Genomic DNA, 18,534 nt, shown 5'->3' on the forward strand with positions numbered 1-18,534 from the left:
TTCTAACGGCGTATGCAGGCCATAAAATAATGCATGTTTTAAAATTATAAAACCATAAAGCATCCAGAAAAGTCGGTATTGTGCTGTATATGATGCTAATATCGTCAAAGAATGTTCATAAAAGATAATAAGCTCTAATGGGCTGAAATCGACGAGACGAATGATTTTAACCAAAGATGTATTAAAATACTGAGAGGTTTTCTTTTTGGTGAAAAAAAGTGTATGATGAATTAAATATTACAAGAATTAGTATTTTAGTATTTTGTCGAATTGGTTTGCAACAATAATGATGATAAATTTTAAATTTCATTTATTGAATCGTCATTCACAAAGATTGTGAATGCGATTCAATAAATGAAAATGTTTAAAGATTTGAAAAAATTCTACTGAATGAAATATTTACTTTTATACAAAAAACTGTTACTTAATCAATAGTTCCTATTTTGCTTTACAGATTCAAAATTATAAATTATTGTTATTCTGCAGTTTTACTTTGAAATTACTGCTGCTTTTACATATAAAAGCTAACGATATATATCTCTATTTGTAGAGTACAGAATCGTTCTATAATTTAGGAATGAAACAATATTTACCTTTCTCGTCCATAAATTGTAGGATCTTGATTGTTGGGCTGGACTGGAATTGGAATTCCAGAACTGAGACCTTCGTTTCGAACATAACTTGATTGTGGTTGTGATTGAGGCACTTCCTGAGCACTGTAAACAGGTCTTCCTTGATCGTTATATCTGACGTTCTGCGTTTGGGGATCAGGTAGAGAGGGTGGCTGTTGAGAAATTTCTGAGGGTGGTACCAGACTAAATGGTGACGGATCCCTTTGAGTAAATGGGCTGTTGAAAGAAGAGGATCCTAATCCAGGAAAGCCATTAAAAAAGGGATGCTGAAATCCGGAATATCCTTGCTGTTGATTACTAATGGTAGGCCTTTCTTCACGCGTTCTTTCTTTATTCTGATCTTCGATAATCTGAGAATTAGATGGACGCTCGGGCTGCCTTGTTCGGGGAGGTTGCTGTTGGACTGGTGGTCGCTGTCTCTGCTGGCGTGCGGGAGGTTGCTCAACAAGCAGTTGAGGACGTTCGAGTCCAAAAGGTGGAGAAAATGGTTGAAATCCATCTTGAGATCCAAAGAAGTAAGGCGGTTGTTGTGGCGCATTTATATATTGCTGTGGTTGAAAGGGGAATGTGGGCAACTGAAGTCTATTGGTGGATTGTGGTGAATAAGGAGCAGGTCTGTGGCTTTGTGTATTGGATTGGCGAATTAAGTGAGGTCTTTGATTTTGGGATTGTCCTTGATCTGCATTTCCTCTGAGTTGTTGACGGGGTTCTACCTCAGTTCTAATTCCTGGACTTTGAGGATGAACGCCGTTATTTTGGTCTGGAGCGTAATAATAGATATTTTGTTGCTCTGATGTTTGCTGTTGGCCATTGGAGTGGGAAGCACGTACTGACTCTGTGGGAGACGAATTTCTGTTTTCATTATTTTTCTTTCTTCGACGAGTTTCTATCGTCACAGGGACGACTGGAACGTTTCCTGGGACAAGCGCTGGAGCAAATGGGAGCTCTATACTGTCCTGAAAAATATTAAAAAATAAGATTTATTAATCATGAAGTAAACTTGTCAGTTTTAGTAACATCTCACTTGTCTAAGCTTTTTTAAAATTATCTTAATCTTTTGCCGTAATTGTCAAAGTTCTTTGTAGAAATCATCGCTTTTAACAATTACGAAAATTTCCATTTCCTAAAGGTGGACTTTTCTTCATTCTAGTTTTAGTTTTAATAGCTTAGAACTTTCCTGGCTTATTTCAAAGCATTTTACTAACGGTAAAAATCTGACTAAGTTCGGCGACGAATTAAAAAAAATAATGCATTATTTTTATAGTAACTGAAAAACTATAAAAATGTGAAAAAAGCTATTTATTATTTGCCAATGAATGGTTATGTCAGTTTTTTACCACTGAAGTCAAAAAATAGCTTTAAATGATCATAATTAGAAGATAATTATATATTTTATCATTAATTTTTAAAAAAACTGATTAATTAATGAAGTTTTATCAAGGTTTTCATTTAGGAAAAAGAGAAAATTTAAAAAAAGGAAAATATTTCATTTTTTTTACATATATCCTTTTTAATCTAGAATTTAATAGGACTTAAGATGCCTATTATTTTAATAAATAAGTATTCTATGGTCATTTATTTAAAGAGGCCGCTAATGACTTTTTGCTAAAATTTCTCTATGTTTTGAACTGAAAGTGTCTTTACAACATGACTAAATAAAGCTAAAACCCGCGATCAATTACAACCACGAAGTTATTCGCCGAATGCGTTTTGAATTTTGTGAAATTTTATTCAATTGCTTTTAAGATATTATGTTTTCCGTGATCCAATCATAGAGAAATATTCATTTTTCTGAAAACGCATTAATTCATCTACAATAGATATTCTGGAAATTTTTAGTAGAATTACTGACATAAGCAAAATAGCATAAAAATTTGTGGCTGGTCAGATAGAGAATAATATAAACATTTCAATTATTATTTTTGGAGAATTTTGAGGTAAAAATAAAACAAATCATTCATTTGGTTGATTACATCCTGATTTCCAGTTTCAGTTTTGCCTATCGCTCATAACTGAAACAATTGTAACTACAGTTCTATTTTACTTCCATAAAAACAAAGACTGCTTCATAATCTACAAAATGTGGACTTTATTTTTAGTTTAAAAAAAAATCGGGGAAAAAGCACCTTTACAAGCAAGGCTACCCTAATGAGCAATTAGCTGTGTTTGTTTTCTATTGATTTTGGAACAAGAAAAAAAAAAGTGGTATTGTATCGAATAGAAGTACAGCTTCTCCCCGACTTTTTCTACTTACAGCCACAATAAATGAATTTAAAATATAAAAATAAACCCTAATTCAATTTTTTTTTGCAATATGTGCATTAGAGAATATATATCATTAATTTTTCAGGTTATGTACGAGAATTATATATTTATAAGCTAAATTATTGAGTTCTATGTCCCTTTTTTATAACTATTTGAATAATGATAGTGTTGTAAAATATAAATAACTCTAGTCTATATTACAACTTGTCAGCCGAAATAGAATTCGGTTGAAAGTTGAAAATGCCCTGAACATGAAAATGCGACTATACCTGACGTTCTTTAGGTACCTCTCGAAAAGCACTCAGCGATTCTGGCATAGTAGTGTCTGGAACTTTGGCATAAACGATAGCGTATGGTCGATGGATAGGCTGTTGGACAGGAACAGTTCGTTTCTTTCTCGGATGCTTTCCAGGAAGAATCTTTTTGTCAGAGCTGAAGAACAATTTTTTCGATCTCCTTCTATAGGGACTGTAGTCATTATCACTGGAATCTCTGCCGTCCTTGTAGATTTCCACTAAGAATGGACCCTCTTCATCGATCCTTTTCTCAATTCTGGGCGAGACGTCCACCAGGGCATCCTTGTGTTCAAGACTCGATGGCAATCTAGATCTCCGACTGAAAGTTGACGGTCTTGGTCTCGAGGATGAATTTGAGATCACGTCCAGGTCCTGGCGTGTTTCGATTTCTTTTAAGAAACTGTTGAAGACTTCGAAAATACCGCCAACTTCTCTAGAAGTCAGAAAGGATCCATCTCTATCTTTTCTGTCGTCTTCAGAACTTAAAGGGGTGGTTGAGGGGCTGGTTTCGGATGATATGGCTGGTTCAGGAAGAACTTCTGGCAGCTTGAATTCTGTTGCGCTGTTCAGAGCAGATGCTGTGGTATCTTTCGATGGTTTGAAGAATAAGTCTTCAGGCAGCGGCAGAAATAGCTCCGTGCCATCACAAGCTTTGGACGCGATATCTTTGAGGAAGCATATTCTGTGCTTTTGATCGCCATTGGAACATGGAATAGTCACTCGCGTCCCATCCGTATGGCAATAGTGAAACACTTCACATTTGAATCTGGGGTCGGCATAGTATCCAGGAGCTCTTTTGTGGCAATGGAATGATGAACTTACATCGTTAGAGCGAAATGACGACTCGTCTTTTATCTGTAAGCGAGAGAAAGAAAGGAAATTATACAAAATGCTTATTTAAATTGATATATTAATTATTTATTGTCTTAGAGTTATATTTCTAATTGTTTTATGTACGTTAACTGCTTGAAGTACTTGAAAATGTTAAAAGAAAGCTCAACAAAATAATGAATCATTAACTTCAGATAAACTCATTGCAAAAGCTTGAAAGTCGAGTAGGCATGAGTTTGATAAAAGTAGAATTTATGTTATGTACTTCGAACGTATTTCATAAAGTTTAAATGGGCATAGAATTGCAAATTTTACGATATTTTATATGATGAACACGAAAATAGTCACATACCTTTGAATTAGTTATATATGTGCGTTTATTCTAATCATGTTCCAAAAGTTAATTTATAGACTGCTAGCGATAGACATATAATTTCAATTAGGATGGTACTTCAAATAACGTTAAGGATTATATTTTATGTCAAATAAATGTATTATTTACAATATACATTTGAAAAATTGAGAATTGAAAAATTTTTATACTGTCCTCCAGGTTTAATAATAACCACATTTAATAAAATAGTCTTGACACTCAACATTCTAAACAATTAACTTCAACTAAAATAGATAGAATAATAAAAAAATTGAATATTAAGATTTTAGATGATTTTGGGCTATTCCAAGGATGCGCCTCGAAGAAAATTCGTCAGTCAGAGTAAAACACTTCCTCGAAGCGCCTGTTAAAGGACTCAAAGCAATAGGTTAGCTTCATAACTCGGCCAGTTTTGATTACAGAAGCACGAAACTTATTTTTCGGAATATCGGAATACAAGTAATATTTTATTAAAAGTATTTAACAGTACCAAGGAACTAAATAAAAATTTAGATGTCATAATTTTTTCAGCAATATATTTATTGATTCTCGCAACATGACATAAGAGAGCAATAATTCAAAAACATAATTAGTGAAAGAAAGGAAATTTGGTGCATGATCCTGCGACTAAAATTGTAGCTATATATCAAATTTTGAATCCATTGAAAAAAAGGTGTCTAAAATTATGTGCACGGTTTTCTAGGCCCGTCTAAATAAACGTACAAAGATTTAACAGCGAAAGTGCAGATCCATATCAAATTTTGACGGTTAAAGGGTTAAAAGTCTGTCGGTCTGCGCCTTCTCATTGATGTAAAATAACTTAAAATGGAACAACTTAGAGGAATAAATATTTAACATACACAAATATGGTTAATGATTATGTATTGACCGTACATTCAGCAACAATTAATTGCTGAAAATTCGCTGATCACACTCTAGATTTAGTAAAAAAGCTGGATTCAAGCCAAAGATCAATGTTTCGTAAATATTGTTCGCCACTGCCATGCAGTTACTATTCAAGTATTGTTTTATGTACAGTATTACAAAGCATTCAATTCTCATGTGTGGAACTCTGAAAATAAAAATCTGAAACTTGCGGCATTTACGGCTTTGCCCAAGGTCGACCCTTGTCAGCGGGAAGAGAGAGATGACATCTTTATTAAGGAGTTTACGATAAAGCTTTCGGGAACTTTTTTTTTACTAATTTTACGACCATTCGTTTTGGTTTCTTTCAGAATGGAGTAAAATTATATTTTGTTTTTCTGAATAATGTACAAGAAAATATAAGCAACCTTTGAATGAATTAATTTTTATGGTATGAAAAAAAATAGGGCACACACACACACACACACACATACACACAATTTCAGACTTTGTGCAATAAAGCACAAAATCAAAACAATTATCCTTATTGATTTATTGATTTTCAATTCGGAATTTAAATTGCGTTTAGAAAGATGTAGAAATAATAAAACTTGCGAAATGCATTCACAATAGAAATTAGAATCCCAAAATGGTCAAATCAGTGTAAAAGTATTTTCATTCAACTGTGATTTAAAACACAAGCACTCTGAGGAAACACGGCACCAACTCAATTCGCATCTGATCCAGTCTTTAGTAACGGATGGCTGGGCTCGCCACCCAAAAATAGAAATATTTCCTTTTGCCTTCTTTAACAATGCATTTTCCGATTTGGAATTAATAAAAAACAACGAAGCACTTTCTTATCATAAGCTTTTAATAAACGTAATAGGAGTTCAGTGACTCAGAGGAATAAGGAAAGGGACTGTTGGCATTTCCTGTCAATTTTGATTTGTTTATTTAAATATACCTGAATCAAAATTTATGAGTGATTTATTGCGTCACCCAATTTTTACAATCACGTAGGTGCAGAAAAATTGAAATTGTTAGCCATTCGTGTAAAACTGCATAGTTCAAATTAGAGGGATTGTTCTCCCCTCGACATCTTCATTCACTTACATAATATGATACAGTTTAAGTTCAGCTTCTGGCAAATAGACTTGCCGTGATGAGATTTTGTCAAGTATTTTAGGAAAAAAAAAGTAATTTTGATATAAAACCAAGAACCAAACCTTTTCCTTTCTTCGGGGTTTTTGAATTATCATATTCACAGAGATAAAGAAACAGATATTTACAATCCAAATTTTTTTTTCGAACTTAATGAAGCGTAAAATTATGTAATTCATCAAAAAAATCGAGGTTGAATTTTTTAGCTATTATTGTATTTGTATTTTGCATAATTTACTTACGAGAAAGCAAGAATAATAGAATCAAGACTTACGCATGGAGTTGAATGAATGTATGCGTCGATTCATGTAACTGCTGAGATGATTGTAATTTCGATATAATTAATGCATTTCAGTAAATGTAATCGTGACGTTATATAATATATATTAGGTGTATAAATAATTTTGGTCTGTAATATCCATTCTTAATAGAAGGAGTTAACAGCACTGCTTGCCTGCAAATAAAATGGAAAGTTGTATTTGAAAGGTTGGGCACTCACGCACCACACTGTTCTGTTTAGGATTCCGTGACTAGCACTTTTCAACGATTATACTTCATTAAAGAGTGGTAGGTATATAGACGGGAATTCATTACGCCTCACAATTCCGCGAATTATCTGAATTCCTCCCATTTCTAAATGTAAACATGTCCACCTTTTATAGTAAATATTGCTTTTACAATATACATTCTTTAATTGCAGAATGAACACTGCATCTTGCTAAAAAAACACGTCTAAATCTGTGCCAAAAAATAGGATATGCTGAAAGTTATATTACTTCCTTTCATTACAAAGGCAACTGCATCAGAAACTCATCGGTTGCTTTTGGATATTTAGGACGATATGCTCTATCAAATAGAACTTGCAAAGTGTGGTTTTGGTGCTCTAAAAATGATAATTTCAATGAACATAAAAGCGAGACAAATAAAAATTCAAGTAGCAGGTTTGAAAGTATTACTCGAAGGAACGATCAATGATGAATGATACAAGCAACAGCTGATTCATTTGAAAGAATGATTGGAGGAGTAATGTCTAGAATAGGGCGAAAAACATGAAAATAATGATTTCATTACAAACTCGACAAGGGCCTCCCACATGTTACAAGTGAAAGAAACTCTAGAATTACTTTGCAATACCAGATGTTGCTTTACCAGATTGCTGTTTGCTTCGCACCATGCAGAATACCTTTCCTGGAGAAGGGTATTCTCACGTAGGTATAGGCTTGAAAACTGGATTGCAAGGGAAAAAAAAGACTTCGAGAAATTTATATGTTGTCCAAAAGATGAACAAATATTATTATTTTTGAAGAGAAATAGTTTGAATAAATCTATCTTCTTTCTATAACAAAGAAGTGATTTTTCTAAATAAAAAGAACGGAATCACATTAATATACCAAATAATTATCTAACGGCACTGCACTTTAGCTTAAGTTATGCTGTAACATAATGTCTGAAGGGTAAGTAAAACAAATATCCATCCAATGCCAAAAATTTCTGATAAATAACAAAAGCCACATCTTTTTTTTTATTTTAAAGAATGACCATTCAGTTAACAATCCATCATTGCAATTAGAGTAATTATATTATCTATACTGAAATTCGTATCACAAAATACAGTAAAGATCCATTCTTATGGACTGACTCAAGACGACATATAAAAGAAAAGTCATGCAATCGAAAACTCAATAGAGAACTTAGGTTATTACAAATTTGATGGTACGAGCGCGATTTTATTAGAATTCATTTTAAAGGTTTTTAAAACATTGCTAGTGTATTATTACATAATATTGAAAGCAATAATTAAAATGGAAATTTTACATTCAAAAACCTTTATTGCCTATCGTGATCACTAATTATGTTTCATATTTTATGCTATTCATGTGTATGCAGGCTGCCATTTAAGTTAAAAAAACTTTCATTGTCTTCTGTTGGGCAGATTATAAGTAAGTATACCATTATGAGTTGAATAAATTTGTTGAATGATTTTTCATTGCTTTTTGTCAAAGAAAGTAAGTCTGAAGTCTTCCAATGAAGTCTATGGCGTCTTTCAATTTTTTTACCGAATCAATTTGCTTTAAATAATGGCAGAATGATGATAAATAAAATTAAACAATAATCTTAGAACTTCTTTCAAGATTTTCGTATTAATTCTTACGAAATAAACAGTAGAATATAAAAAATAAACTTCTCTTTCATTTCCATGATTCTTATTTTAAAACAATACGTATTTCATATCAAAATTGTTTCTCGAAAATAGAATTCTGATAAACGTTTAAAAATTTAGCAAAGATTGGGAAGAAATGTTAATTGAAGATTCAGAATTGTGCTCAAAGATTTCATTTGAATTCATTAGATAATTTTCTCAGCTGGAAATTTGCATTTCTTTAAATTGTAATCTTAAAGTTTTATGCAATTTAAAGATGGATTACTATTTAATGCTAATTAATTATTTAGAGTTTAAAATACACCAATAATTAAAAATACATTAGAGACTATCGTTATAGTGATTCATCACTCTGGAATTATAATTTTAAAACTGTTATTTATATAAAGATATCCTTAAAATTAAAAGATTGGACTGGTTTAATACACTTGAAATATCATTAAAATTAGAAAAGGAATATTTTTTCTCTTTTCATTATTCTATTCTTTATCCTAATGATCTTTTCAAAGACATAACCCTCTATAGAAACACCTCTGCATTATATAAAACAAACGATCAAATTAACGAGCAGTTATGGAGAAAGACATTTAACACTTCCTGCGAAGGCTCTCTTATTGTTAATATCATTGTTTTCTATTCATCATTCCTCAGTGAAATCACTATCATCAAGTCAAAAGAAACTATTCGAGAGGAATCTCGGAAAAGGCCGCATGAGAGCGACAATAGGCACAAGGAAACTATCGAGGCCATGGGACCTCATTTTTGCCAACGCCCCAAAGCTAAGATACTCATTAGAACAGTTTTCCTTTTCGGCACTTCAAAAAAGGCGCTCAAAAATCCATTCCGAACAAACAACAGAGAGAGAGAGAGAGAGAGCGAAAAAAAATGAGAACAAGGTCAGATTCCTGCAAATTCAGATCGCATCCGAAATCCCTGCTATGCAGCTATAGTCAATGCAAGTAGGTCGGTCATCCATTCCAGCGCTCTGACCCTGAACTTGGTGGTAAAGCAGCACGATGCGAGCTGCTTATTAATCACTTGCCGATAAAAACCAACTTTCTTGTTGGAAGTCGGTGGTAGGTGTCAGGGAAACTTCTCGTGTCATCAGCCCCGTTCGTTATCGACTGCTGTTAGATGGATTCCGAAAGCAGATCGAGACGATTGACTGCGTAAGAAACAAGACTGTTTTTCAGTGTACGACCAGGATCTGTTGAAAACTGATTGCATAATGTGAACATACCTCTGAAATGAGTCTTGTTATCAATTGAATGGCAGACAATAACGAAAACGGGGTATGTTGTTTGCTGACGGACATTCACATTTGCACATTCCATTTCATATTTCTGTAACTATTTACAAGGTAGCTATAACTTTGCTATTAGAAGTTTGAAGATATGTATTCGGTTCTCGGTCTATAAACTTTGGTAATTAAATTGGTTTTAATAGCCTTTCATAAATATTTGCATTGGAAAGTATTTCATGTTTGCTATACTCTTATAAAGGTAAAGAATAAAGAAAATACAAAAAAAAGTCCCTATGCAGAGAGGGTATAAATGGTTGAAAAAAAAAACTGAACAATATATTAAAATATAAAATCAGCTAGAGAAAATGTGTCACGAAACACTGCTATTCAGTTTTAATTTAAACAAAATTATCATACAGGACTTGAATGAAGAAGTAACTATTAACTTACTATTAAGAAAATTTTCAACTTTCTTTTTAATTAAGAAGATCTAGTATCAACTTATCAATTATATTACTTTAAAGAAACAAAGTTGATAAAAAAATTATATGCTTAAATTGGTACTACTAATAATTTAAGAATTGAGATATTAATAGTAGTTTGGTTAAACCAACTGTAGAAATATAAAATGTGAGTTTTTATGGGAATTTATTAAGGAGCAGCAGAACTTATAATGAAGACCCTATCAATCGAAATATGATTCATTCTACTTAATTGTACAGGGTGATTATGAATGGATATTTCCACTTTGCATGTCTGTTAAAAGACAACAGAAGAAAGAACAGCCTTGTTGTTCGGAAATCAAAAATAACAGCTGAAAGTTTAATTTCAATACAGTTGTAACTGTACAGTGTAAGCCCCCCCCCCCTCCAGTTACTCCAGAAGGATACTAAAGCAGCACGATAACTCATCCCACATTTTTTTTCATGCTTAGTTTGAAGCTTTGAAAGGATGCACATATATGATCATGCCGTTACTTGATTTCTTTTTCTGGGGCTATAACGAATTGCAGGTGTTTGTTCCCCTTCTACGAACAGATGTGATAAATTTGAAACATACATATCTGTAGGCTTTCAAAACATTACATTTAAATATGCTTGATATCACTCGCATTTTTGGTGTGCTTATAATGAACTCTTATAACTGTGTTAAATTTAAATTTGCAACTTTTTTTTTTTTTTTTTTGTAATTTCTGATGAACAAGAAGGCATACGTTTTCTTTTCTTTTAACAGCTCTGAAAAATTGGGATACAATTATAATTACCATGTATAATGTGGAAAATGCTTCAGGGAAAATTGAATATTTTCTCTTACAGATTCATAAATCTATAGATGGTAAATTTTTTAATGAAAGTGAGTTTAGGAGTCTGAATCATATTTGCCTCATTTCTATTTCTTGAATTTCCTAACTTCTTTCTAACTTTTTCTAATTTTAAACTGTTAGTTTCAGCTGAAATACTCGATCAAAATCTTGTAGGATCTTCACAAATTAATACTGAAAATGCTGTGCTTAGATTTACAAAAGATTACTTGGTTTAAAGAAAGTATCAATTCCCACATTTAACATGTTCATTATCATAACTCATACCTATGATTCACACCTAAATAGTTAGATGAACGATTGATATAGTCTTAGGACGTAATGTCTATTACCTCTTAAGACGAGGCCAGCTAACTATATGTTAGATGTGGATCAAAATCGTGAATCAAAGGCTTCAGAGAGAGCTAGTATGTTTAAGACTGAAACACCAGACGATGATGTGCATACTCACATAGGTGCCTATTTTACCATGTTGATGTGTGATCGTTCAGATTATGCGTCAGCAAATCAAAATCTGAAATCATCTCATGATCTTTTAAAAAAAATCATAGTTTAGTAAAAATAAGAAGGTGAAAGTTAAAGGCATTTTCACCTTCTTTATTTTGCATCAAACTGAGTTTAGTGTTCTGAAGAATGATAATTCAGTATTGTCAGTGAACTCGTTTTGTGCTACAAATTATTTTTCCAATTTAAAAAAACTTCTTTTTTCAAAATTGGATAAATTACTTGAAAGTATTTTCTATTTACGGATAAACGCCATGCATTTTTAGAGATTTTTTGTAAAACTTTTTAAAGTCCTCTTAACCAGGTCAGAAGCAAACTAAACTGGAAGTAGATAATAGGATTTCAGTGAAACAGGGATGCATTGTAGTCTACGAAGAAGGAAAAGACAAACATTCAATAATTAACGCACTATTTATGCACTCTAATTAACTTTCTTTAAAGCTATTAGCAGTATTTAGATCACTTGGTGACAGAAACACAATTGCTTTTAAATTAAAGCTTTTTTTATGACTGACTGCTTTAAAAATATAAATGCCTCGATTTATGTTTTAGAGTTAAGAAGGAATTATTTGAGTTAAAATTATTTTAACGACCCTAATTAATTAAAAACAATTTTTTTTAATGAACTTAGATAAATACTTTCTGTAATAAGCTTTGATAAAGATATTTTTAGCAAACTTTGCAAGTTTTTGTCTTGAAAAATAAAGATCGTGTGACTTTTATATTTTAAACTTGAAATATGGTTAAAAAAAACTTGTCAAATTTCTAGATACTAAAACACAGAAGTCACACATTAATTAAAAAATATAATAAGCGGAAATTTCTAATTTTTAGAAATTCTTGCTACATATATTTTACTATTCTGAAATCTGCACTAATTATTAACTAATTCTCTTATTTCCCTCTAATTATAATATTTTAAATTAAATTTGCATTTATGATTTTTCTTTCTTGTTCATTATACGTATGAACAGAGAATTTCTTACGACTTCCTATCAGCGGAAGCTCTTTGGTAGTAAATTGAAATAAAGATTTTCCGGAAATATTTCTAAAGAGATCAAAATCTGGACTGACCAAAACTCAGACCTATCAATGTTTAATGGACTATTTAAAAACCATTTTAATTTAATTTAACATATTACTAATTACTAATTTTATTTATTAAATCATAAAAGTAACGAGTTATTCTATCATACCGATAACTGAAAACCTTTACGTGAATATTGTGTGCTAGTTTGGAAAAAGAAGGTGACTAGGGTGTTGTTATTATCATCTAACAAAATAATGAGGACGACAAGATTAATCCTCCTGTAGCTTCTGAACGGAGTATTAATTTAACAAATAAAAGCAGCTATACAATTTTAATTATGCTTGTAACGGATGTCTTGCTTAAAAAAATCGAACAATTGTAATTTTTGAATAAATTAAGAAATATAATGTAAATTGCAGGTAATTCATCGGTGGCAACTTTGAGCAATACTAACACTCTTGGTTTGCCATGCAATTGAAGAAAGTTGCACAGAAATGACATTTATCTGGTTGTTAGCAAGGCGGTAAAATCCATGAAACAAGCACATTACAATATTTAACCTTATAACCTTTGTTATGGATATTGATAGCAAATGAAAGCTGGTCGAGAGGTTATCGACTCTCGTAACGCTCAACGGTTTTTCTCAGCCTCAACCATTGAATAATTTATGCAAAAGTCTTTTGTTTAGCATCTCATTACAATCTCATGATTGATGAGTCACGACTCGAGGAAACTGCAATCACCGAGTGTAAACAATCGGGATTTCTGTCTGCGTTGCTGGGCAAAGGCGTGAAAGCAAACGTGTTTCTCGAAACTGATTAGTTTCCCGGTTTTTTTTTCAGTGAAAACTATTCCGTTTAGCTGTAACCGGGTCTCCGATAGCTCGTCTTTGTTCTCGATCCCTTTGTTATCGCATGTTTTTATTACTTGAAAACTTAAGATTCGGGTTAGTCGATAAAAAACCGAATGCGCAAGTAAATGATTTGCTGAAAGGCAAAATGCAACTTAGCTTATTTGTGTGTTTATGTAACAATGCAAAAAATGTGCTTCCAAATTCGATGTCATTCCATTATAAATATGTTATATATATAGTTTTTTTCATTACGGTTAAATTTAGATAGACATCTAATAAAAAAGAAGGCCTGTAAGCTGTACTTGCACTACTCTTTTCCTCCTTTGGGGAACGTTTTGATGGGTAATTTTATTGTCGTTACATTTGCTAGATCCTAAATATCAAAATCTTCTTCTGCAAAGCTTTTATTAATACATTTGTCTTAAAATTTTATTTTTGAAAATATTTAGAACTACAGTGTTTCAGATATTCCGAGCTATTTTAAAAAGCATTAATTTGAGAAGAATTAAAGATAGAACCATAGTAGTAAAATGGAAATGAAAGCGTATTTTTTTGTCACTAAATTAGAGTTCACTCTTTAGAGAATTTACAATTTAAAACTTTGGACAGTAAATATAAATTTGCGATAATATTATATTCAATAATACTTCAGGCGTTTTTCTTGTGTGTATAGAATTACTCTATTATTCTTTTAGGATTGCTTTCTCTTTAGCCTATACTTTTTGTGTCCCAGTACATTATAAAAGTACTTGTTAAATTTTTTGGATAAAAATTCAGGAACATTCTTTCATGATTTCCAATTTATGAATAGAATTTTAATGTATATCACCGGTAATATGCCCTGAATTTTCTTAGTTATATTAACACCTCGTTTGGAAGCATCACTAGGATTCTTCAGCGATGGACCTCGAAATGTGCATTGGAGGACGACATCTAAGCTGGTACCCCTCATCAAATTTCAGTCCAAGTTAACGGGAAAATATTTGGCTTAATTGATAGAATGGTTTTGACTAATCGGATTTAATGTGCACCCGGATCGTATACATGGTGAATCTTTAGTGGAATGATTTCGAACCTGGACTCCTCGGGCCCCCCAGACCCAGACCTCACCACTAGGGCAGCTCGGCTTCTTACATATCCTAAAAGAAAAGTATGCTGCCAAGTCACCAATGACTGAAAAAGCAATATATTAAAAGACCGAGATAGTGTCGGAATGGTTGAAACTATGTGTTATTTATGATAAAAATGCTATATGAGCTGTCATTCATTCTGGAGTTAAAGGAGAAAATGCACTTTTTATAGCCTAAATACTTTTTTCTGAAGGTATGTAATAAGGTGAGCATTGGAGAGATATAAATATGATCATGAGCATTGTCTGACCCAAGAAGGGAAGTTGAGAGCCGTTATTTTAAGAAATGAAATGTATGCGTTTCCTAAATTTGCCAAAGGGAATAAGGACCTCATTAAGTGCGTCTCAAGCGGAAGAAGCACGCTCTACTTATCTCAGATTACTCTGTTGCAAAGACGCTTTGCTCGAGAGGCGATGAAAGGAAAATGCACGTTAACGCCTATCACTTACTCCCGCGGCAAATCTGGATAAAATGTTCTTATGAGAATGGAAGTCCATTCAATGCACGAATCTGTATGGCCGCACGAAAAAATACCGTTGGATTGTTCACAATCTTAAAATAAAGGGACTCGCCGCTTTGGGTAACTAAATTTGGCTCCTGATTTTATATTGAAATTCGATTATGATACTGATATACAAAATTCAGTATCAAAATTGTAACTGTTTATGAAATTTTGGACTGAATCCGTCCATGGCTGCCATCCTTTGGTCTATGTATTCGTGCTTATGTGTACGCATCAAATCAAAAGCATAAGTTTTTTTGGGATAACATTTGATGTGTTGCAAATGAATTTGTGGACCTGTATTGAATTTTAAACACAAATGGTCCAAAATGCATGCTGGATTTTCTTTACTATAATCGTGTGTTTGTTTGAATTGTTCTGGCGCAAGAGCCATGGTTTTGACTATGTTGCGCCAATTACTATAATATAAATCAGAAAAAACACCATTATCCAAGAATGCGGAAAAGGGGAGGGGTAAACATTGTCACATATTACAAATTATAATTAACATTTGTCGTATTTATTTCTCATTATTACTGTCTTAACAGAGACAGATGTATAAAAAAAGAAAATGTATCCATAAAGCAATACGCGTTCATTTTCTCAAGCCAAGCCATGCACATTCTAAGACTCTGATTAGTGAGCTAATTGTCGTCAAAACAATACAAGGACTACTGGAAGAATTGTTCCATTTAGCATTTCCATCAATTCAGGTGACAACCCAAGAGGGAAATATGAAAAGGAAAGTTCTAATGAGTGTTTGTGTTAAGAGCTCTAATCGGATTATTCGATTGGAAATACTTCCTCTCCAGACTGGGCTCAGAAAAAATTATCTTATCTCAGGTTTACATGAAACTGAGCCACAGCTTAAGAATTTTTCCCATTTCCGAGACAGAATTTGATTTTAAAACAGTATTTAAATACAAAGTTTCTATACTAATGAACTATGCACAAACAGTTTTCAATACAATTTTACTAAGTAAATGTTTAAGGAATCTAAATTAAATGTTTCAATTAACACGTTGAATGCATGGGGTTAAAGGTGGCTGACCGGCAATGAGTTTGTTCATAACACCATGGGGCTCACCGGTGACCGGCGAAGCTAAGATTACTAGAAACACATAATCTGAATGAAGCTTCATGAAATGAAGAGATGCATAATGATAAATTTATAGTTGGCCAAACGGGCAAGTCTTGTAAAATTATCTTGACATTCAACAAGTTAATATTAAGAGTTAAGCAATCCCAGCCGAAATATTTTGGGAAATAAGTAAACTAAAAATTTCTTTTGTCATTGTTGCTAAAAATATCATTTGGGAATGTTCTTTTTTCAGTGCTTCGTATAATATATCACGTTTTCGTTTTGGCTTCATTTCATAGTGGCAAATAATGAATTTTCAGAAGAGTATCTCTTTTTCAGAAGATTTGATTGATTTGGCAAAAGGCCTAATTTCAATTTTTGTAATGTACCCTTATTTCACCGTACTAAAACACACAAAATGAGCAGCATAAAATAATATGAAACTCGGACATTTTAGCTCAACAAATTGTACTTTTAGGGAATTCCTGACATTGTTCAAGGAATGGAAAAATTTCACCTTAATTTTCTTTTTTTCTATTGTTCACTGTATCAATTTCAGTACTTTTTATTAAATCTTTAACATATGAATCATGTGTGCTAAATTTTGATGATTAAATATATCTCAAATTATATACTTCGCATTGAATCAAAAACGTTTTATTGGAATTTTTGCAAGCAATATATACATAAATGTCACCAATAATATGGATTACTATATTTTCTAATTTGCATTCTAAGTATAAATTATTTTATATGATTGTTTCAAGAAACAATTATTGAAGTCTTTCCTTATTATTTCAGGAAATGAAGAAAACGAACTTTTATTTAATTACATTTTTATAAATGTGAACAAGTTAAAAAAATACAGATCTTTGATAAAACTTTGAAATGAATTTCAATTTGGCAACAGTAATTAAAATGAAAATAACTCATTTTTTTTCAAAAGAAAGCATTTAATTTTTCAGATTGCTTGGTTGATTTTTTACCTAAATAGAGAATGCAACCCATGCTCTGCAAGTCTCAAAGAATACTATTTTCCATCAACGCTACTCTGTTAGTTTCCATCCTAAGTTTCAGATTCAGTCCACCAGCTTTAACAGGAACAAAGCATTATCTCGTAACAGTTTGTACAATTTTCTTTTCTCCTTCACTTTATTACGGCGATGTAGAGCAACTTTCTTTATCAAAACAACCGTTAAGCACGCTATTTTTTAAGCACTCTCTTCAAATGAGTTGAATGGAATATCCGTTTGAGAATCAGTGCTAGTTACTTGGCTACACAATAGAGAATGGCTTCTTAAAAGACATGCATGCAATAAGGCTTCGTTTTTTAATGAAAAAGGCTACTTAAAAGCACATTTCGAAATATACAGTTCTAGAGAAGGCAAATTCTATAATCGTAAAGAGAGAAACTGATTGTGTTGTTTGTAAGGGCGATGTTTATTAAAAAAACTCTATTGCGACCTGGAATTCTGCTTAGGCAATCAGGAAATAATTTAAGATAAATATTCGATCTCAAGGAAAAAGAACTTAGCTTTTTCAGGATAAAAGATATGACCACATAAATGCAAAAATCGAATTAAAAGAAATAAGTCTCGGTATCTGATTACGTTTTTAATCTAAATGAAAAATGTAAATTTTTGTACAATATTTTTATTTTCAAGCCTGGTAAGTTCGAATTTTACCTCCAGGAAAATTCCATAAATGATGAGCTAAGGGATAATTTTAAATACTTTTATAGTAACAGATAAAATAAAAGTAAACCAAAATATGAAAAACTCAATTAAATAAATTACTTTTATGGAAAAATTAAAAATATAAATACAATTGCTAAACAACTCATGGAATGAATCGATTAAATTTGTCAAGCAGAAACCAATGAACACGGAACAATTTTTAAAAATTTAAGAGAGAAGATATTTGAAAAATTAATGGACTAAACATTTAAGACTGAAAAGAGTGTGGTTCGAATCAAAAAATTTAATAAAGTTGCCAAAAATAACATTCTAAATGATGCTTTTTTAGAACTTCTTTTAACCATAGCATTTTTTTTACTAATATTATAGATTTAAAAGATTTTTTTAGACTAAATTAAATGTCTGGCAATCCAATCTTTCGATAAACATTTTTTTTATTCGTTTCGGATAGTGCTTTTCTAATGATTAAAATAATTTAAAAACCTTCAGATGTTTATTTAAAAATCTTAAATGCTTTTCAGGATGTTTAATAACCCTGCCATTAAACTCATTCTAATCCCAGGATTTGCGTAATCTTTAATCCTTCG

At 31.9% G+C, this 18,534-nt stretch overlaps 1 protein-coding gene across 1 annotated transcript in view; it reads right to left on the minus strand.

Moving 5' to 3' along the window:
* The window catches only part of LOC129981506 (proteoglycan 4-like), a 51,414-nt gene that overhangs the window by 3,685 nt on the left and 29,195 nt on the right, over positions 1-18,534 (minus strand). The window contains exons 4-5 of the mRNA XM_056092366.1: positions 3,167-4,048; positions 594-1,588 (exon numbers count right to left, since the gene is read on the minus strand). Of these exons, the coding sequence (XP_055948341.1) occupies positions 594-1,588; positions 3,167-4,048 (1,877 nt within the window). The remainder of the gene's footprint in view (positions 1-593; positions 1,589-3,166; positions 4,049-18,534) is intronic.

The sequence above is a fragment of the Argiope bruennichi genome, chromosome 1 (genome assembly GCF_947563725.1).
Source record: "Argiope bruennichi chromosome 1, qqArgBrue1.1, whole genome shotgun sequence".
NCBI lineage: Eukaryota > Metazoa > Arthropoda > Arachnida > Araneae > Araneidae > Argiope > Argiope bruennichi.